Raw genomic sequence first — 23,469 nt, forward strand, 5'->3', positions numbered from 1 at the left:
TCTTCTAACTCAGTCTTTAGGATCCATTAGATGTGGATCCTCAGAGAAGCACAAAGTATTGGCTGAAAATTCTGCCTTAGAGAGAAGCACATCTGCAGTGATATCAACAGCCAAAATGTGGCTTCTATCAACAGATAAGAGGTGAATTAGGAAGAAAGATTACAGAGAATTAGCTCATATGACAAGAATTTTTATGGAATATTCACACATTGAATGGAGATAGAATGTTCTTGTGCAGGATCTGAAGATCAGGAAAGAAAATATACTAGATATTATCTTTGAACAAAGGTGTCTCTTTCTCAGATGCAAGGATTTTTCTTACCTTCAAATTTCAATTTAGTTCTTGCACAATGATAAAGGGCAGGAAAAAATACTCAGTTTCTCTTCTTTATATCATACACTGATTTATATACTTCTGTTGTAACTCTCACTTGTTTGCTCTTTAAGTCATAATCTTTTGTTCTCTCAGAATCAAGGATTTTACAAGTCTCTAAATATGTTGTGTTTATCCAAAACACTCTCTAGTCTGTTATGTAGTTTCTGAGAAGACATTATCATGTGACCAATTTTGCTGCCACTCTCATTTATATCTTTACTTGTTTCTCTTACAACCTTAATAAATATTTCAGAACAGTTGCTCTGCATTGGAACAATAGCTATAACCTTATTTTCTGTACTTGGTTAATGACATTGAAGAATTAACTCTTGAGAGTTAAACAAAATAATCATTCATTACATCAATGAATAAAAATTACAGTAACCACAATCTTCAAAATTTAAATTTACAATAGCTAGTACCACCTTGCTACCTTAATTGATTTAAGAATAATGATAAAATACTTGGAGTGCTTTTTAATTTGCTGCTCTTGCATGCAGTATGATTTATCTCAGGATTTAAAACTGTGCTTAATTGCATAATAAGTGATGGCAATATGTGCAACAAGTTTTTATTAATATCACTGCCTGTCATACTTCATATTGAAAACAATCTACATTGGCTCACCTATAAATTGAACTTACAACACAGGCCTACTTCACACTAAGTAGCACATTAGTATTCTACACAGACTGTAATTGCCCTTCTACTGCTTTTATAATACTTGTGTTTTGAAATGCTCTCCTTGCATTTATATTAAAAGCATTTGAGAAGACAGTCATTGAGTGGTGGGAATAATTTTGCAGGAACACAGGAACATTTTTAGATTTATTTTGACTTCATGCATGTCTGAAAGTATTTCTTTGGTATTTGTTTTTAAAGAGAAGTTAACTAATTCATGTACAGTGATTACTCCAGTAACTGCTGTATTCACTGCAGAGACAATCAAGCTCAAAATTGTTTTAGAAAGATATAGCATGATAGTAACATGATTAGAGCATACTGACACAGATGATTAAGAGACTTATGCAAATTCATAACCTCTTTTAATAATGAACTCTGGATGTTAACATGGTTTGAAGGCAAATGAAAGAGGAGAAAATGTGATACAAACACAAATTATCTATAAGAAAATTAGCATAACACAATACTTAAGGATAGTTTTGGTGAGAAACTGAGATAGCAAGATTGAGTCTCCTGGTTCAGAATGGTATTCTCCAATTTAGTGCTCCCACTGAAACCACGCTGCCACTTGCTCCCCCTCTGCCCCTTCCCTTTGGAGGGCTGGAGAGGCAAACTGGAGGCACAAAAGCTAAAGATCATGGGTCGAGATAAGAGCAATTTACTGGAAATAGCAAGGAGATATGAAAGTGAACAGTAACAGCAAAAATAGTAATCACAGAGTGGACAAGAAAGAGGGGAATGATTCACAGAAAAACACCACCACTGCTCCCATAACTGCTCCCTCCCCACACCATGGCTATAGGAAAGGAACCCCTTTCTCCTCAGAAGAGACACCCTTCCTCTTGCCTCTGGCAATGACTTGAGGTGGTATAGAATAACCTCCTACTCCTGGCCATGTCCCCTCCTGGCTACTGTAAAAATCAATCCTGTCCTGGCTGGGATCAGGAGACTGGGAAAATGTAATGTGTCTAATAGGTGACATCTTGTGCTGATAACCCTTTCATGTTGTCCAAGTGCTGTGGAAGGCAACACAACGACACAAATGTTTTTCCTGTTTATTCCCAGACTGGTTTTACTGTTCTTATTTATCAAATGTGTATGTTATGTAAGGGGTATGTCAAGTGGTATGGTAAAGAATATAGTAAACTGTGAAGAACAGCACAATCTGTTAGTCTAAGTCAGCAAGTAGGCTGTACAAATCTATCTCTTCACAAAAATGTAATTCTTTGTAAGAAAATGAGACATCAGGAGCACTTTTATGTACTGACTTCATTTAAAAGGACATATACAAATCTCCTTCTCATTTCCAACTTGAAATAAATGGTTTAGGTGCTTCACTATGGAAACCACTTAGGGTTTGCAAACTGCAATACTGCAGGTGAGAGCACAGAAAAACAAAATCTAAGATGCACCCTTTTCTTTAACTAACAGTTCAAAGAATACCTGTTGGGGTTTTTAAATCAAGACACAAATATGAATATTTACTAAAAATTAAATGAATAGCTGTTTAGCTTCCAAAAGCAGTCAATCAAAAGTATGAAGTTCTAAAACTAGAAAAATCAACAGTCTTAAAGCAAACTGTATAGTGGAATAGTAGGGGAAAATTATTAATAATCCAAAGCTGATGGAGTTTCAAAAAGATTTGAGAAAGACAGCAAAAACTGGCTGACAGCAAAAAGCCAAGCAATGACAGTGACTCACAAGCCTACTCTGAGCTAGGAAAACACATCTACTGCTCAGTCTTAAATATTATGTACAAGCAGGCCCACAAATTAAGCACCAGAAATAATTAGGTGGTAAGAAATCAGTTACTTTTAGAATTTACAACAGACAGAGCTCGGTTGTGTATTATCTGTAGCATCTCCTTAATTTTGTTATTGTTTCTATTTTTGTGTGTATATCAGGCTGCAGAAGGCTGAAATTTTACACAGTCCGTAAAATAAAAAAAAAGTAGAAAAACTTCCTTGCTTACTTAAAAATCAATTCTCAAAGGCTTTCTTTTTGCTGTACTCTTATCTTATGACATAAGACATAACCTTCCTAATTTGAAATTAATACCCATTCATTGGTATTTCTACAGCACAACTGCCCTTGAAGGGTTGGAAAGAGCAGGTAAAACCAAACTAAATTAACAAATTCTGATTTTTCCAAACAAATATTTTTACTTAAAGCTCTTACAGCAAAGAAATACAAAAACAAACCAGAGAAGTAATTCTACCTCTATTAAAAAAAGAATTCCAAGTTCTTAATGAAAGAAAGAACCAGAAAGTATCTGAAAGTATTAAATAATGCATTACAAAGTTTTTACATAGTCTGACTTTTAAGTCAAGAAAGGACCACAAAGACCACACTGCTTGAAATGCACAGAAAGTGAATTGAATTGCCTTTCAGAAATATACATAATTTTATCTTAAAGATGACAAACTAGAGAAGCTGCTTTTTATTTCCATGTATGTTGCTGGTACAAAGGCTGAATTTTCCAAATACCAACACTGGAAATGGAAAATTATGCCCATGTAAAAGTGAATCTATTAAAAGAAAATGCGAAAGCACTGATAAAATATTAAAAAATCTATATGTAGGAAGTAGAACAGGTGGCAATGAATGGCACTGAAAGTAAGGTAAATATTGTCATGCAAGTAATTGATGAGAGGAGCTAAAAGGATCATAGAATATCATTAAGTGCTAGAGTAAAACAGCATGTTCAACTGAACAACTAACCAAACAAAACAACCACAAACCAGAAAAACCAAACCAAACCAAAAAAGTCCCAAAACAAAGACCCCCACCAAAAAAAACCCAAAAGAAAGAAAGAACTTTAAAAGATATTAGGAGTAAAATAAAGATACAGATAAAAAGAAAGACATCCTACTAAACCTAAGCAGGAAAATAAGTAGTTATGAAAAATCCAACCCAGAAATAGTCCAGAATGGTTTCTGCTCCAATCTGAAGTGGAAGAAGAAAACAATATTTGTATTCCATATGATAGTGTGGATGGAACTAAAAAACTGTAGATATGAAAAATCATCTGCAACCACACAAGACTACATTAGGAGATGCTCTCAAATTCCTCCCAGAGCACCTTTGCAGTATATCTCACAATGAATATATGTCAAATCCCATATGATAACATCAAATTTGTATATTAATTCTAGATTAACTGTTTGGAAGATCTGTTTCTACAGAATAACAGGCATTTGCCAAAAAGGCAGTGGGTCCTGTTTGCTAGTGAATTTCCTTTATTCTAGTACAGTTCTGAATCGATTGGAACAGAATTCTGGCTCCATGTTCACATTGAATGTTATGAAAATATAAATTTTCTAGTGTAAAAAGTGTTATGTTCAATACAAACATAGTATTTCATGGTTTGGACTTCAAATAAAAAATATCAAAGGAAGCAGACCTTTCTTCAACCCCAGAAAGTTCTTGGCACTAACAGATATTTCATTAAATTACAAAAACATATTTTTACTGCTGCATAGTTAATTAATTTTAGAATAGCATGAAGAAATGGAAAAATAAAATTTATTATTATGGCTAATCATTTCAGGGACCATAATTATTTTTCAAACAGTATTTGTAAGATGCCAATTTATTTTAAGTATCACAGTTCACTGCTTATGCTCCTGGATACAACTGGAAACTAATATAACCCATCTATGTTTTATTTATTAGCTTAGCAGACAGATGTGCACCGACTGCATTTCACGTTAATTGCTAATATTTCCCTATAGCAACAAAGCCCTGAAGGCCTTGTTAGAAATATGTCAACTGAAAGTGGAGGTCTGTTTCTGAGTTTGTTTTTTACATGCAAATGCTTTCACACTTAAATATTCAGACCTTGGGGGAAAAAAATCTTTTGCCAATGATAGAAACAATTATGATTGGATAAGAGAATTGTCCATTGCTGCTCCAGCATGACCCTCAATATACCATAAGGGCAAGTAAATCAATATGCTTCAATTTCAACATAATTAAATCCATAAAAAACCCACAGACTGCACTGTCAACTTAGTTCCATAACTACACCGATAGCTACAAAATTTCTGATATTCTTTGTATTTCATATGATGCATTTTACTGCAAATCATCTGTCTTTTAAACTCCTACCGGAGAAACAGGTTCCTTATGAATAAGTTAGTATTTTAGACTCTTGGATTTAGATTTTTTAAATTACTTTTTTAAAGTCTTCTTTGGAATTTGGAACTTAGCATAGGGAGGTAATTTACAAGTAAGATATTACTGATCAAATGGCTACAGGCATCTTTGTCAGTGAAATTCCAGAAGTCTGTCTCCTGCTGAGTCAATTGCAATAAAAAAAAAAAAAAAATTGGTACCTTGCGCACAGATTACAACAAAATTTGCCATGTTTATTTTATTCCAATTCCTGTATGTGTAGAAATTCATTGGGAGCCATCACTTCTGCACACATGAACGGCACTCAGTTGCTCACAGAGAATTCTGTGAAATCTGCAAATGGATACTGATTAAGGTGCAAAAATAAAGTCACACTCTTTCCTAACACTGAAGTGCTTATTTGAAGAAATAGCAGTCGTGAGGAATGCACCTTTAAAAACAATAGAACCAGCAGAAACTTGAGATCTTTTGGCTGGAGAGGTGGTGGTTCTGTATGTAGAGTTTAAAGCAATGTTGCATGCTGCTTTCTGACAGAATTTCTCATACTTGCAACAGTCACGGTAAAGTGTCTAAAGCTGCCAGCAAAGAAAAGATATTTAAAATGCCCTACATTGGTTCCTCTGCCTTCACTTTTCAGGCAGGAGAATCAATCAGGAAGCAGCTCAGGATGACGAAAGATGTGCCAGGGGGCCAAGTCAGCAAATGATCTTTTGGCTCCAAAGGGAGAATGCTGCTCTCTGGCTTGGCAGCAGCTTACCAGGGTGCTGTCCCACAGGACCAGAGACTGATGGACTACCAGGGTCACATGGAAAAGCAGGAGCCCTCCCAGTTACTTCCCCTGTCACAGAAAGAATAGCTTTGCCATGACAACTGTCCTATGAACTTTTCTATGTTTAGTACATCTTATTTTGGATATATCTTCCTGGGAGTCGGGCTAAAACAAAAAAATTTCTTCCCCATTCCAACAGTGTTAAGAATCAATAAGACTGAATTGCTGGAGCAATCTCAAATACCCTTTTCTTTGTATCCTGGTAGCCCCTCAAAATCTCTACTTAATTTCTTCTTTGAATATCTTACACTGCAGTTTAAAACTGTTCAAACAAAAGCAGTGAGAGAAGGAAAATGTGGATGGCATGAAAACAGTCATAAAGTAGTACAGGTATCTTACACTACTAAGATTTCTTTTCTCTTTAAACCAGACATTTGTGTTGGATACTGAATACATATTACTGTAACTGATGCTTTCTTACAGGAATCATAACAAAAGTGGAGGATACAAAGTTTGAAAGCGCAGTTAGAATACTTCAGGTTTGCTAAATGTGGTACACTTCATGAATGAGGAGACAGAGGAGAGAATTGTGTTTCAGAGCATCAGGTAGAAGAGACAACAAGGGCAGACATCACTGCTAAGTACAGGTAACATTAGGTAAGAGTTTGTTTCATAAATAACAAAAAATGATGAAGCCATGCCTTACATAGAGCCATAGTAAAAATCAGTGATACAAATTAAGGGCTATGTGAAGAAGAGGCAAGAATTATAAATCACTAGGAAGGATTTATAGAATCCTTCTGTGTAGAAGGATTCTATATAGATTCTAAATAGAAGAAAAGGAAACTCAATTATACTTACATGAACAAATTCTTAATTCTTGTCTTAAATATTATTAATTCTAAGTTAATTCTATTATTTCAAAAGTACCCAAACTCAGCAACTATATAATGTTATCACAGTATAACTCCAAACATTTAATGTAATTTGACTGTAAAATGTCCTCTAGTGATTGCAACAGGCTCTGGATCTGGTCTTTAAATTTTGAATTTAGTAGTATTCAGAATTACTATTAGACCATGAGCTCTAGGAAAAAAAAATAGTTTCATGCAGATGGATTTCTTCCTCAAATAAATATTTTAACAAATAGATAATACATAGCAAAACAAAAGAATATTTAGTCAGTACTACTGATTTGAGTTGATTCAACATAAACCTGGTTGGACAATTGCTTACAGTTCATTCATAATTTCTCTAATTTACTATACAATTCTATTTTATATATTACCCTATATAACTTCATGCAGCTATAATACTATTTCAGCATATTCTATCAATATTGATTAGGGATTTTTCTTGGGTTTTGCTTTGTTTTGGTTTTTTATTAGCTGTTACTTAATTTTAGGCAATAAAATTCAGATAGAGAAAGCTAAAACTCATAAGCTATTATTAAAGAATGAGGCAAATAATAATTGTAAACTAATAATTGTAAACAATAAACAGAATAAATAACAGCTTTCAGATTTGATGTATTAACACATTCTTAAATTCAGCATCTGGAAAAATCTGTGCAGAACGGTGTTTGGACCATCTGTCCCTCTGACCTCAGAATCCATGAATCAATAGCATAATTTAACTTTCAAATGAATTTAAAATATTTTGCAAAGAGGTTAAAAAGTAAGTCCTGAAATTGAAATGTATGCTAAAATACATTTTGAAGAACAGCTCTTATGATAAATAGACATATTCAAACATGAGAAAAAAGGTTCTTGAGTATTATTTTGTCATTAGCATAAAACAAGCCAGAAGAGTTGAAATTCTTTGAAATGCTATTCAGTGAACACAGCTGTAATCTCCTCATTACTCAGATCCTTATGTGTAACTGTGCACAACTCTAAGGTCTCGATCAGTGGTGCAGGCCAGTCTTCAGCTCCTTTTTTTTCCCCCAGTTTCCAAGCCCTCTCTTAAGATTACCATTTCCTTCATCTTTAGAGATAAATTATAGTATACACAGGTGTTACAGTGAATACTGAATATTAGCAGGGACATCAGAATCTGTTGGAGAAACACAGAATTCACAGGACTCCAAATACGAAATCCCCAAAAGGCTTCCTCTGATGCAAACCAGTCACTTTCATGCAAAAATTACCTGTTTAACATGCCTGCCAGGCATGTTAACATCTAATCTACATCCTGAATTTTTATTACTGCCTGAAGAAGAGAGTTTTAACCTCCTGCAATTTGAAATCCTGAGAGTGGGATGTGTTAGTAGTTTTCTAAAATGAGTCAAATTTTGTACATTTCTTGTAAAGCCTCTTTCCTGACCTATTAGCATTAGTTATTACACCCTTATTATACCAATCTCCCCAAAACTAGCATTCACACTCTTAGAACAGTATTGCAATTTCTTCTAGAACTCAGAAGTAGGGGAAATCTTCAGTGTAGTTCTGCCTCCTTTTTCCCCCTTTGTGAAAATTTTGACCATAATTATTAATGTTAATGTAATATATAAAACAGCATTTAAGAGCTCAGATATATGGCTGAAAGGGTGCTGAAGTGTTTAATCCCACCTCTCACCCTGAGATAGGTTCAAGTATACTTATGTCACCTCCAAAAGCTACTCATAATTAATGTATTCCAGTACTTCAATAAGTTTGACATCTAAGCTTAATCACCAAGTAAGTTTCTTCTTGCTCACACCAGTACACAAAAGGATTACTCCTTGTTTAATAACTTTTCATGTTCTGGGAGGCAATTACAAGTTCTCTTCCCCCTTAGTCCTCTCTTCTTCCACATTATTTTATAGAAACTAACATTTTGTTAGCAATAGCTCTAAATACATCGAACATGCACACAAAGAATCCCATGAAGATTACTTATAAAAGATGGAAATGCCCTATTCTATGATTTATTGCATTTTTAAATAGATACAAAACTTTAAAAACAAACCCAAACCACAAACCAGTAATAATTGGTTTTAGTAATCATAATTTATTTTTGACATTTTGATCAACTCTTGCTCACACATCATATGTTGCCTAGTTATATACTAGCACAATTATAAAGAATACTACATTACAATTATAATGACTATTGGGCAAGATTTCAGAATCCTCATCACAAAACACCTTTTACTACTTGGCCTATTTAGCAACACTTTCTGTAGAAAACAGCTGAATTTTGAGAATAATATTAATATTTTTTCCATTATTTCAAAAGTTACACTTTAAAGGTAATTAGTTATGCTGTATAGCAAATAAAAATATTATTCCATAAAAAAGATAATTCTATAAGTAGTTTAATTCCCATGTGACTCTCTAAAGTCATTAGGGGAGCAGAAACTGTCTTCCTTTTTGTTAATCTTAGATCATGTATAAGGAGAATCTTAGCAGCTTTATGCTTTCCTGGAAAGTTAACTTCCTCTACTTTTTCTACAGTGGTATCTACACCCTAGAGAAACTGACGGATCTAGAAAGAGCTGTCTTTTGCATGATAATTAATTTTTAAGAACCCATGACCATGAAAGACTGTATCTTGAATAACCCACAGACTGCAATTGGTTCCTACATTACAAAAACATAGGTACGAACTTCTAATTAATGAAATCCAGACACTCAAATTTAAGTAGATTCTTCTTCCAAGCTAAGCAGAGTTGAGCAGTTCTTGAGCAATCACCATGCAGAATAAAGCAGTGGGACACATTCCAAAGGTTGGCCAAAGCATTCACTCGCAGAATCATGAAATGTAGAGGAAATAAAGGTCTACAATTCAGACAATGTTCTTTAATATGCAAATAATGATGTTATTTATTTTATATAGTTCCTTAATGTACTACTAGCTCCCTGTGTTTACTAAGAATGGCAATTTTAAATCCATATAATGACACTACAATCCTAATTTGTTTCTTTATGCCTACAGGTGTTCAGCTGTGATTTGGCTTTTTTGGTTTGTTTTTCTTTTTGAAAAGGGTTCTTGTTTCTGTTCCTATAGAGAATGGATGATGCTCAATTAGAAGAAATACTGTTCAGTGTTTTTTTCTGTTCTTGTTATATGCATGGGCATGAAATGTGTAGCATTCAGTCTCTACTCTGAATACAGAATTAATACTTTTTTATGACAATAATTTTTATAATACCACACATACTACAAATATTACTTTAACTTCATAAATGCTTTTAGAGTGAGGTAATGCTTTCCTACTATTAAGAAAGAATATTTTCAGTGTAGCTGCTAATGCATTCATGGCTGTCTAGGACATGATTTTACAATGCCCGCTATTGCACAGAAATGCATACATTCAAAGCCCATGCTGGCTTCTGTGAAAACTGTGGACACTTATGTCTTTCTTTTCACATACAAAAATGGTCTGAGAAAGAAATCTACAGAAAAAAAGTTTCAGTCTGAATGGTAAACATTTTCCAAAATTTACAAACTGAAAAAAAGCTCTAATGATAAAAACCCACTATCATTTACCTGATCTACAATGTGGGCGAATTTTACCATGCGAGGATTGATTATTTTGCCTTGCTTCTAAGAGAGAAAAGTATTCTTTTCACATTATACCTGAAAATTTATTCTGTTTCCAGCAGATGGTACAATAATGTCTTTCAACAATACAACATTTATCTGACAGAAGCACAACCCACTAGACTAATCTTGCTATCAATATTGGAAATACAAACTGGAATTATACAACCATTTACTTTTGATAAAAACATACCAATTATCTAGAATTACTTCTTATTTTAAGTGAGAAAGAGTTTTCAAGCTTAAAAATGCCTTGCCCTCTTCAGCCCCAAACTTCTGGTGTTACCTTCTCCTGGCTACTCTGGAGCTAAGAGTCTGTGAAAGATATACAAGGTTTGATATGTAATCAGGTTTGAGAAGTAAAAGGAAGGCAATTGTGATGGGGTTTAGGTGGCTGAAAGGGAGGTGTGATGACATGAAAGACCAAGCAGTAGCACAATAGTAGCAGACAATGAGAATATCTAGATGGATACAGAAGGGAGGTTAATCACAGTGAAGGATCACCATGTTGATGACTCCTGCTCCCGGCAAACAGTGCTCTAGATGTAATTTGAGTTCTCAGTAATCCCTGGTGATTTACCTGTTCCCTCTGCATGGCCTAAACAGCAGCACTTTACATCCCACAGAAGCAAAAAAAAAAAAAAAAAAAAAAAGTATATTCTCTGCCATGAGTGAACACAAAGAAAGGTTCATCAAGCTTATAATATAAGCTGCATGCTTCACAACTAAACTACATATCCAGGTGAAAAACAAAACAGCTCCTAAAAGATCTAAGTATTACAGTTTCTAGATAAATATTTTTGCTAGCTTGCTCAAGTTTTTCAAGACCCTTCTTAAATCAGGCAATTTCTAAATTAAACAGAGAGAGAAACTAATGTGTTGCTTTCCTTGAAACTTCTTCCTTCATTAAAATAATTTAAAAATAACAAGAAAAAAGATATGGAACATACTTAAATATAATTAGTTCTAGCGGTTATTCAAAGTCCCTCTGAAATATCTTTCAGCCCTGGAAGGCTAAGGGCTAATTTAGTGGGTTATGTGCTATCCTCTAGGTTTCTTAGGTGTATGAAAGGTTTTCTACAGGATGTTTGAGAAAAATTAGGAGTTTCAGAGCATGTCTCAATATTCACCTTATGTTTCCATAAACTGATAATTATACCTTCACTAGTTTGTAACTCCTAGTGTTACTGAAGCTCCTATAAGCTTTCCTGCAGAATTACTCCTTCATAGGTAGAAAAATGACTTGTCTCTCTCTACATGACTTAACATCTTTTCTTTTAGGAAGTAACTAATTTGCAACTATAATCTCACTTCTAGAAAATTTATCAAACAGTAGGTTTAGAGATGACACAACAGCAGAAGTGATGGACACACCAGAGGATTGTGCTACCATTCAGAATGATCTTAAAAGGCTGGAGAAACTGGCAAAAAGAAATCCTGAGTTGTTGCAAATAGAAATGCAAAAAATGCTTTGAGCAGGTTGTTATACTAGATAATTTCCAGATGTTGTTTCCAACTTTTTCCATTCCATCCTTTGACGATCATTCAATGAATTTACTCTGTTTAAGTTAATCAATAGGACTGAATCCTAGTTAAAACAATCAAATTGTGTAGGAAGAACTCAAAATGGTTAACTTATTCAGTTACTCTAAACTAAGTTTTTCTATAATTTATGTTAATAGGCAGAAATGCTACTTAAATTTTTAACTCTATTACTCCACTCTCTTATATTTATCATACACAATTCACTACAGTATTCTGTATAAAATGTTGTAGCTAGGCTTAGTAAAAGATCTTTGATTAAATTATAAGGCTCTATAAAGCATTCTTGAAAACTGCAAGTTCAGCTAGAAGTTTAATAATCTGAAAACTCAAGAGGCACTAGTACTAACTTTTAATGAAAGAATTAATTATAAAGATGAAACAGAGCCCAAACGATCTTGTTTCAAGACAACACACATAGAGGTTTAATTGGGCTTTGCCAACTCAATTCTAGGAATGACAGATGCCACGAAATTCTAAACATAGAAGTTACATCTTCAAAATCTGCACTATAATCATGCAACCCGGGGTGTCATTGTCTATGAGAAAGGAGAAATAAACATATATTTTTCTTCTACTTTTCTCATTTTTCTGCTCTATGCATTTGACTTCTCCCTGTGTGAATTACTATCGCAACCAAGTGAAAAATAATCCTTTCTTATATAATAGGAAGCTAAACTAGAGTGGATTCAAGAAAGTTATTTTCTAAAACTACTTTTAATTCTGTAACATTGGTGCTACGTGCATTTCAAATGGATACTTTAGCAGAAAAGAAATAATTCTACAGGACATGCAACACAAATTGTGCTGCCATAAATTCTTCTGTAATAGTATATGTGTACAAGTGTGCATTGACAACTGTGGTTCAACTCAGCAGAGATATCTGGTTATCTGCCTTTCATACAAGTTCAAGACTGCAACCAGCAATGTCTTAATCTTCAATCTAATCAAGCCATATAAATCATATATTCTGCCTGAGAACACTTCAGCTTCCCTTTTAGGAACACTTCCAACTTCAGCAAAGTGACCTCTGCTGCGCAAATCCTGGACACCCAAGCCTTACACGAATCCAGCAGCTCACATAATCAATACACAGATCTAAACACACTTAGCTGCTGCTCTCTTTCTACCTCACCACAAACCTAGTCCAGTATCCCATTCCCATATCTCCAAAGTCCCTATGAGTCCCAATAAACTCACTCTTACTCTGACACTCAGGTCCACCATATTAGCTGCACTGAATCAGTTGCGGACTGAGGCTACATCATCAGTGCCTACCTAAAACTGAACCCTCAGATCCCTAAGTCCTTAGCACAACAACCTTAAATCTATCTCTGATACCTTGTATAAAGATGTTCAGCTCTAGGTCATCCCAACCTATCTCCCTAAATTAAATCTACACCAGAAATACTGTCAATGTAGCAATGAATAGGAGTTGCTGCTGACGCCAGTTGTGGAACCCACTTTCCCCTCTGGGCACAGAATTAATAGTGGTTTGCTGTCTTGCCAGATCAAGCCTTAACCAGCCAGACAGAGTGTGGTCACCCAAAATACATACTAAGTTTAAAATATGTTATGGAACCAGATTTCATCTTCCACATGTCTCAGCCATGCAAACCATAATTTCAATCTTAGCTACAAAGCAAACTCTATGCAGCTAATACCCTTCATCCCTGATATAAACCTACTCTGTTAAGAATTTCCGCATCAGTTAAATCCATGAGAGACAAATTCTGCTTGTTTCAGAGCCAAACTTGGAACAGCAGCTCCTTCTGACTGTGGCAGCAGCACCTGAACATTTTAGAAAGCACCAAACAAACATCAGTTAATCTTCCTGGTCTTTAAAGTAGTGATGGCTGTGCATAAGCTCTATAGGTAGATAAACACTGCTTTAAATGTATCTTTAGCAAAACCAAATGAAACCAGCAAAAGAGGTTCCAATGGGGCAAGCTGATGTTCTAAGTCATTATGTACAGATCTGTCATACGTGTTTAGAGAGAAAAGAGTATGCAAAGCTAAGAAATCCAAGATATTGATGTGTCCTGTAAAATGAAAAGAATGTTTTGAAAGAAAGATGAAGTTATAATTTTACACTAGTATCCTCTATAATTCCATAGTTTCCATTTACATTTTACTATATTTATCTAGGGTTTTAAAAAGAGTTTTAATTATAAGCTGTAATTACTCTTCAAACAAAAAATCATTTTATCAGTGATTCCCAGTTAGAAATCTAGGACTACAACTCTTTATTTTTCCATTTTATGAAGATGTGGAATACTAAAGCAGCAAACAGACCGCAAAGCCACTGACACAGGAAGTGTGCATTTATAATGTATCCCAAAAAAGCTTTTAGTGAAACTGTGTTAAAAGCATGCATAATGAAGACGTTAAACAAGTCTCCAAAATCAAAAGCCAAAGGTAAATCTGTAACAAAATCTGTTACCTTTCCTGGAAACTGAACTTTTAAGAGCACATATGGTATATGTGCTGTTCACATTTAGACAACTGCAATACTCAAAAAGCATTAAGGAAGCAGTGCTCAATTTTCACGAACATCATTCCATTTTGCAAATCATTGTCTGTAAGCAGGAATGATCAATGAGGAAGGGAGCTTAAAAGGAACATTGAAACTATCTATTTGAAGGCACAGGTTTAAGTAAAAATCAAACGGTCTTCCAGACCAGCAGGTATACCACACATGCCACAAAAAATCTAACGCTTTGTCCTTATTCATGTTCTGCTTTCAGGCATGCAAAAGAACTAAATGAGCTGTAAAGAAAGCAATAGGAAAGGGACAGTATTAACACTGAGAATAAGGAAGCAAAAGCAGGAACAACCCACATTTAAAAAAAGGTGTAATGAAAGCTTAACTGCACCAGAAATTCAAATAGGCAATTTCATTTAATTTATAATCACGTTATTTTTGGTTTTGTTGGGTTTTGGCTTATGGGATTTTTTAGTTTTGGTGGTTTTTTTTCTTTTTTTAAAGCCTGAATTTTGTGCACAGTTTGAAAAAAAGATTTCCAGAGATATTACTTAGTAACTTTTTGAGACATAATATATTTTGGTATCTTTAATTAAGCTTTTTTTCTTTTTCCAGTATTATTTTTCCATGAATGACATGATTCACCAATATTAAGAGTAATAATACCCTAGTTGACAGTAATCGATATTTGCTGCTTCTGTTCCCAAACACATCTGAGATTTTCTGATTACATGTCATCCTCAGTTTTGCCACGCACCTAAGTGTAGTCAAAGCCCTGCTACCTTTTAGTTCTGTAGGAACACTTTTAAACTCCTTTCTCCTTAATGGTATCATTTCAAGATAATATGAGAGGGAAGAGAAAACTGCATGAACCATTTGTCATTTTCCAGTTCTGTCTGACATGTAAGCATCTTAAAATCTAATCTGTAATAGGGGATGACATGCAGCAAAAGCAGGTATACACTTCAAAGGTGTATGGCACTCTTCTGGCATATACCAAGTCTTGACTGATTCTCTCATTCCTGCCTTTCAGGGAAGAGATTTACATATTCCCAAAACTGTATCTCCACACTAGGCATATAAGAAAAAAATGCAGATCCACTAATTATTCTATCCATCCATTATTTCCTTTGTTATCAGTAGCATTATCAGTTGCATGGAACAAAAATTACATTACATTTACTGAGAGCACTATTTTGCAGCATCTTTAACAATTTACAATTTGAAATACACTACATTCTCTGCTTACAAGCATAACAAGGAAAGAAATTACAACTTAAAAAGGATGAACAGATGTCCAGATGCAAGTTAAATTATTTTCATAAGGTCTACATAACTCCAATCTCTTTTTTTTACCTAGTAAAGTATTATTAATCTGATGCATCAGCAAAAGTCAATAGTAGAAATTTTAAAAAGCCAAATATACTTGATAGTCATTTTAGTACCTCAAACAACAGTAGACTGCCAAAGGTATTAGCTTCTTTAGCAGCATAATATTCTCAGTCGTTTTTTCTTATTAATTATTTCAGCCATTTTCTATCATAGTTGGAAAAAAATAGTATAGCTTTTTTTCCTAACCCATAGAAAACCTTTATTGCAATGTATATAAACTTATGTTTGAAGAGATTAGACATACTGCACAAATGAAGTAAACTTGCAAAGAGGAGCTTGTCTGAAGAATTATCTACATCACATCAGACACACTTGCCTTCGGAATAAAGCATGTGGTGTGTACCACACCTGCCCAGAGCAACCACTGGATACAGAATGGATACATGGAGAAAGGCTTATGAAGACAAGCTCTGACATTAATAGCTCAGTTCTCAGTACTTTAAACCTTTTGATCATCTAGCTAAACCCAGCTACAGGAAAACTCCATTTTCCCTGATGAACTGATTACCAACTGAGCTAGTCCAACCTGACATTCACAAAGTCTCTAATTTGCAGGCCAGCTAAGGAAAAAAAAAAAGGCTCTCCAGTCACAGGAATATTTCAGCCCTTCATTTGCTTCCATACGGAGCTGTTCCTGTGCAGTTTGACATTCCAGTGACATGCCTGTTAGCTATACAGTGCTGAATAGCAATGAAAATCTTGGGAAATACTCAAAATCATAATGATTCTGTGCTCCTCTTGGTTCTTCTTCTGCAGTGGCCTGCATAGACCGCTGGTTTTACAGGTTTAGGGGCACATGCATCAGACACACCATGGCTGAAAGCATCTTACAAGAAGCTCCAATCCACATATCCTGTACAATCCACCATCATCAGTCACCAGCCTCTTGTGGACACTAATTAAATTCGAATAAATGATAACTAACTTAACTTATTAATTACAGTAACTAAAATATAACTTGTTCCCAACATCTAATAATGTTACATAAGTTTGTCAGTGTACAGACAGACGTATGCTTTGCATGACGACCTGTTACAATGGTCTGCAGGATCAGGTCTTCGCTCAAGTAACATCTCTTGCCCAGATCATCCAAAAAGGCATTTTTTGCAGAGATATTATGGGATTTTTGTCCCTTAACTTTGGAATTTTTTAACATAAATATCTTCATTTCAGGTTGTCAACTTACATGTCCTTTCTCATAGCCAGAAGAAAAAAGCAAACAACTCTAGGACCAATTATCATAATTATATATGAGAACACAGGTTGGACAAGAAATTACTTTTCCCCTCCCTTGACTACAATGGAAAGTTAAAGTAAGAAAGTCAGATGGAAATATCATAGAAATCTGAATTCAAGTGAGCCAAATGCCTCTTTATGTCTAACTCCTTTAGCTCTTTTGAGTCAAAGCTGTTTTGCTGTAATGAGCCCGATTCTTAAGAATTTACGTAACATTCAACAAAGCTTTGCATTGACTATCTATCTTCATGTTGGCAAATTTTTAGTTAATCGTAGCTGCTTGGTTGACTTTTACCAGAAGCAGACAGCAAGGACTATTACATATACCTAAACTAAAGAGGATTAATCTCATCCTTTATATCCTCTGTCATTCATTTCAGGTGACAAGTCAGTACCCACATCTGATTTTGGACTTAATGCTTACATATAATATTGAGAATTACATATAATTTGGTGCTTTGATTACAAAACCCCAAACAAAAAGCTATATAGTGTACAGCTTTTGTGATAAAACTATTTTAAAGTGTCAAAAAATAAAAATGGTATATAGAAAGTAATGTGATATAAAACTTGGGTAATGCTACCCAAGCTACCCAATTGCATCAGCAACTACTGAATAACAGAGCTTTCCAAAACCTCATAGTATGTCTTTCTTTCCTATTTCAAAATCTATTTTCTGGTTTCTAATTTTCTTTTACAGAATTATTGGAATTAATACTGGGGGGGTTAGCAATGAGCAGTAAACTACTATGTGCCTTCCACTTCTGAGCTTCTGTCTTTGAAAGTTATCATAAAGGAAGATCTGCTATCATGAGAAGAGCTCAATTTGAAATTTAATCCATCTTCCACAGTACCTGAAATCTTTGATTCTGAAATCTTAGTACCTTACAGTTCTATCTGTTCTGCAGTAGAAATCCAACTGGGGATCAGAAAATTTCTATTTCATAGTAAGTTAAGATTCAATTACAGTATTCTTGTAAATTTTATTTATGAAGCATGAAAGCTTCTTATTATAGATAAAACTCAAAAGACCGTATACAACATCTGTAAAAATAAAGAGATCCAACTGAGTCTATATTAATATGCTTTTGCCTAGAATTCAGCATACTGGTGTCATCAAAGCACTTAAGTATGAGCTTTACTTGGATCCCATGATAAAGTACTTAAATGAATTAAAGCAAACTACTAACTTGCTTAAGAGTTTAGTAACATAAAATTCATCTTAACTGTGTGGAAAATCAGGATAACTATACCGTTTTACATGCTCCTTAATTACTTTTACTTTCCATATTAATATGTGGAAATACTGTATACAAAATTTTATGATTCATGTATTTGACATTAATTTGCCTATTGTAAGATTAAAGGATTTAACCAATTAGGCAACAACATAAAAATATTCAGAGTAATCTCTGTACTTTTCTGTTGTAGTTTATTAGAAACACTCTCCAGCAGACAACCTAATTTTTTAATTTGTAAAGCATGGGACACAGATAGTGCTTTGGAACTGTGGGTCATAGACTGACAAGCTCGTTCCAAGAGAACACAAACTCTCTAAAATCAGTCAGAATTCTAATGCAAAATATTTGCAGTATTTATCAAAGATGTATACACAAACCTGCAAGGCCTTGAGCTGAGCACACTTCCTACTCAAGACATGATGGAATATCAAGTTGCATATTCTTGAATTCATGCATTTGACAAACTACTTGGAACTTAAGTCTTAATGAGGAAATTAAAACAGAAGTGTTGAGCTATCTAGATGATTAATTTAGAAAAATTAGAAGGAATCTTGCTTTTATTCCAAGTCAGTGTTGGAAACCATCTTCAATTTAAAAAATTATTACTATAAAAAATAAAACAGAAATTTGCTTGGATGAATAAGCTATTTTTTTTCAATTTCTGTTTTCCATCAAATGTTCAAACATTAATTGCAAACTAACCTGGATACATGCCTTAGATAATTATTTCTCCTATGTGCCAACAACAATAAAACTAACTAACAGTGAAGCAAAGCAAACTTCATGTATTTCCACACCTCTAATCATAACTGAAATTAAGAATCTCTAATTTGATTGTTTTAAATGGGAGATACTCTTTGCAATTAACAGTGGTTTTGCTTAAGTAACAAAACACAATTAGAATACTTGTCAGCTAATGATTATATGAAGTATTATCTTTCTCCAAACTCTAATTTAAATATTTATGAAGAGTGTTTTTTTTTAATTTCAAATTGATATTGTACAATTAGATTTAATTATAAAACAAGAAAAAATACTTTAATTACTTTTAGAATCATATCTACCAGAAGCCATGCTGCACAAATTCAGAAACATTTGGAACAGGTCCATAAAACAGAATCATAAATCAGGCCATCAGAATTGAGTCCTATTGTGATATATTTCCAGAATATTATCGCATACTTAATATATGAGGGTTTGTAAATGAACACAATACAACCATTAGGACTAAATGCAAGAATGCATGAACTTTAAAAACATTGACTTCACCACAAGCTAAGCAAACCAGGACTTCAGTTACTTTCCATACAGGTACTGCAGCTTTTCAAAGTCCTAGATTGTCAGCTACAGATTGACAGATGCCCAGCTCCTGAGGCTTCACCAAATATGAAAGCAATAAAAATAATTACAGTAGGGTAAGGTTAAGCAGTTCCATAGTAACTAACTCAGCAAAACACAGTGCTCAGTATGAGCTTGACATCACTGTGGAGAACTGAAAGGTTCTGTGCTGCCACTGGCAAAACTCTGAAAAGAAAGAGGACTGATTCTGTTAAATAGGTGAGATTTAATAATGTTAAAAATGAACAACTGCTTTAAACTTAAAAAAAACAATTATTGTTTTTAATTACACACTTCCCTATCCTTACAGTTGTTAAAAGTTTGTTGACTTTTGGTTGCCATCAATAAATCTTGTATGCTAACACTGACCTAAAATAAGGCATAACTCATTGTCTAATTCTTTCAAAACTGGCATTTTCAGACTACGATTCAAACATCCTAGAAATTTGGGTGGGCAATTACATACTCCCTCTCCAACAGTCCAAACTTTCTACTACATCATATCCTAGAGAGTAAAAGAAAAAGTTAAGACTGCTGGAGCAACACTTAAGCCTTTTGTTAAATTAAACCACTGCAAAATAAATCTATGGTGAATGTTTTTGATATGTATCAATAAATTTATTTCCCACCAAATAAAATGTTTTTAGGATAGTGTAAAATCAAGTCACAATCCCAAGTGAAGCCGAACATTTTGCATAAAATACATATCAACACATACAAATATATGAAAAATCTATGAAACCCCTATTTATTTCATATATCTCTTTTTCAAACATCCATTCTCTCTCTCTCTCTCTTTCCTCTATACTTTACTGGAAAAAATTGAATTTAATAATAAATTTTACCAGAAGTTCTATTCTGCTCTTTAGCTCCTACTCTTTGTAAAAAACTAAGCACAATACTATGTGCTGGATGACTTTTGCATCATGAAAATTAATAATTTGAAATAATGTGAAACATGAAATTTAATTCTGAAATAAAATAAAGTAGCTGACTTTCCAGTTTTACATGAGCTAGAGAGAGAAGACCAAAACTGTATTGTCTGTTTAGCTGAATACCAAAGTTGCATTGCCTGCATAGTCAACAATTTATACATTGCACTAAGTCTTCTAATTCATTATTTCAAGTATTTTGCAAATTATATAGTATGATCTAAAAACCTATACAGTCTATTTATTATCCAGTCCGATAACTTTACCTTTCTGTATGGAATTTTCTCTTACTTTATGCCTCTCTTTTTGGATTTGCTGTTTAAGGTAGCTCCTAGCATTTTCTGGGTTCTTAAATCTGAATATTCTGAATATACAATGATGCTTTTTTTTACATTTTAAGAAACAAATAAATACAGCCAAAACACTCCCCAACACCACTCTTTGGCCTCTCTCAAAAAGAAAGATGACAGTACCTGGTGAGCCTGCAACAACTGCTCAGCAAACTGACGGACTCCCGACAGGAGAAGGGATATTAAAGAATTTCTTAGTATGCTGTTCCTTCCTAGCAAACGCAGCGTTTGTGATACAGAATGCAGTGCCTGAAACTAAAGAGAAATAACAGCAAATTTAATCTTTCAAAATGCATCTCAATCTTTTTTTATCCCAAACGATTACTTTAAGTAGAAATGGGATTTACATATTAAAATGTTAAAGGAAAAAGTCCAATTCAAAATTCTAGTGTTTAGAATTCTATTGAATACAGACATATGAGATCTATGAGAAATCGACCTCCATCCTCACAAGACTAACACTACAGGAAACTGTCATGGGAACAAACTCCTCCAAAAGTGTGAACTCCCCAGGACACCACTTTTCAGGATTAGATGTCATCATATCCATCTCCTCACATAGCAAATTTGTGACTACTCTGCACATACAATTCTTCTGCTTTTCACAGCTAGACAAATAAATGCATGTAAGCTGAGAACTGTACTAGGGTGTTCTGTCAATACAGTATCTGTATGTATTTTCAAATTCAAACAATTCACTTTCATATTGTTCTTTAATAATGCATTTCTCCTGAACCACAAGAGGAGTAATGTAGACTTACATAAGAAATATGTTAGTAATTTTTTGCCACAGTTTCTTCTACTAAAAAAAAAAAAAAAAAACCTGTTTTCTTTGTTCCCTGAAATTGAAATAAATATCTATTATGTAATGAAGCATACTTCTCTACAAAGTACACAAGATTTTTCTATATGGAAATATACTGGAGTTATTTCAAAGGAAAAAGAAGACACATTAATTACCATTACTATAATTTGTGTTTTTATATAAATGTGTATCCCCTACAACATTAATATTCAGTAACTCTTTGTAAATGAGTATTTTTGACTGACAAAAGGATATTCTTACACAAATCTGTATGCCTAAGAATAACTATGATGTCTTAATCACTCAAAACAGATCACTGCATCCTATTAACAATCTAGATTATACCTCCAGCCAACTCACACGTGTATCACATGCATACATATATATATATACAGAGAGAGAGATAGATAGATAGATATAGATATAGATATATAGATATATACATGCTATATATGAATAAAAATACTTGCCCACCATTTACAAGTTTGCATTGGATGAATCCTGCTGGAAATCTTTTCCAAACACACAAAAGGCAGAAAGATGTTCCAGGAGCAGTCAGCATGATTTTATTTAGGGGAAGCATTTACCTCGACTTTACCATGGTTTTCAACACTGTCTCCTGTAAAATTGTCACTGACCAAATTTTGGGCTAGGTAAGTGGACAGCGAGGTGGACTGAAATCTTTTGACGTAAAACCCATTAATTAGGCAGCTTCACCCATTTAGAGTTCTTGTTTTACTGCCTGATCAGCAGTTGATGCAATGTCGATTTACCAGCCTCTTCCAGCTGAAGAGTTGAACCAGCTTGCTTATCATCTGCCCAACATGAGACTCCTATGCACAGTCAGAACAATTCAACTTTAATAAAACTTTGCTATCAATCATCTAACTTCTGCATGTAATCCCAAAACACATATCAAAAGAAAACTACAAAAGACACACAAGTCTCACGTTCAGAATCAAATCTGCATACAGAGATACAAACTCCTCCTATTAAAAAGAATTAATAAATTGTACACATACAGCTTTGAAAACCTGTGTAATTAAAATCATTCATCAACATATACACCACAGAGTCTATAAATATGAAATGTGAATGAAGATGTGATAAAAATAGGTTTCTGAACAATTAAAATTATATGAAGGGATAATGTAATGCATGCACCTACCTATGCTTTGAGGATATATGAATTAAAATGAGACTTTCATATACTGGAAATATATACCCTTCCAAACAAAACAATGACTTCTCTTTCTAAAAATAAAGTAGAAATTACCATTTTGAAAGTGTCTTCCACAGTATCTACTAGAAACAAGTTTGCAGCAGCTGGACAGTTCTGCCTTGACAGCACCCATGTTCCCAAGGGTACAACTGCTTCAACTCAAGGTTTAAAAAATGCTTAAAAAATAGCACATTTTTTCAATAAAGTTGCCATTCATTTTTATTTCTTTTAATAAATTAAGGAGGGATACAAATTTTATAGTTCTGTATTTTCAGAGCGTAACATTGAGTATACTTGCTAATTTGCCTTTGGCGAGCAAGTAAACTAGGCAATCCAGAGCAGTTTTCAAGGTAACCTCTCCCAAAGGTCACAGTAAAATATGAATATTGTTGTTCTTGTTTAAGCTCTCTTCTATTTGCTTACATAATTTTTT

The 23,469-nt window shown here is 34.0% G+C and overlaps 1 protein-coding gene across 2 annotated transcripts in view; it reads right to left on the reverse strand.

Moving 5' to 3' along the window:
* The window catches only part of MEI4 (meiotic double-stranded break formation protein 4), a 68,365-nt gene that overhangs the window by 15,354 nt on the left and 29,542 nt on the right, over window positions 1–23,469 (reverse strand). The window contains exon 4 of one of the 2 annotated variants that reach the window (XM_053973704.1): window positions 21,133–21,264. The exons of the other annotated variant lie outside the window; for it this stretch is intronic. Within the exon in view, the coding sequence (XP_053829679.1) occupies window positions 21,133–21,264 (132 nt within the window). The remainder of the gene's footprint in view (window positions 1–21,132; window positions 21,265–23,469) is intronic. 2 annotated transcript variants of the gene reach the window in all.

The sequence above is a fragment of the Vidua macroura genome, chromosome 3 (assembly GCF_024509145.1).
Source record: "Vidua macroura isolate BioBank_ID:100142 chromosome 3, ASM2450914v1, whole genome shotgun sequence".
NCBI classification, from domain to species: Eukaryota; Metazoa; Chordata; class Aves; order Passeriformes; family Viduidae; genus Vidua; species Vidua macroura.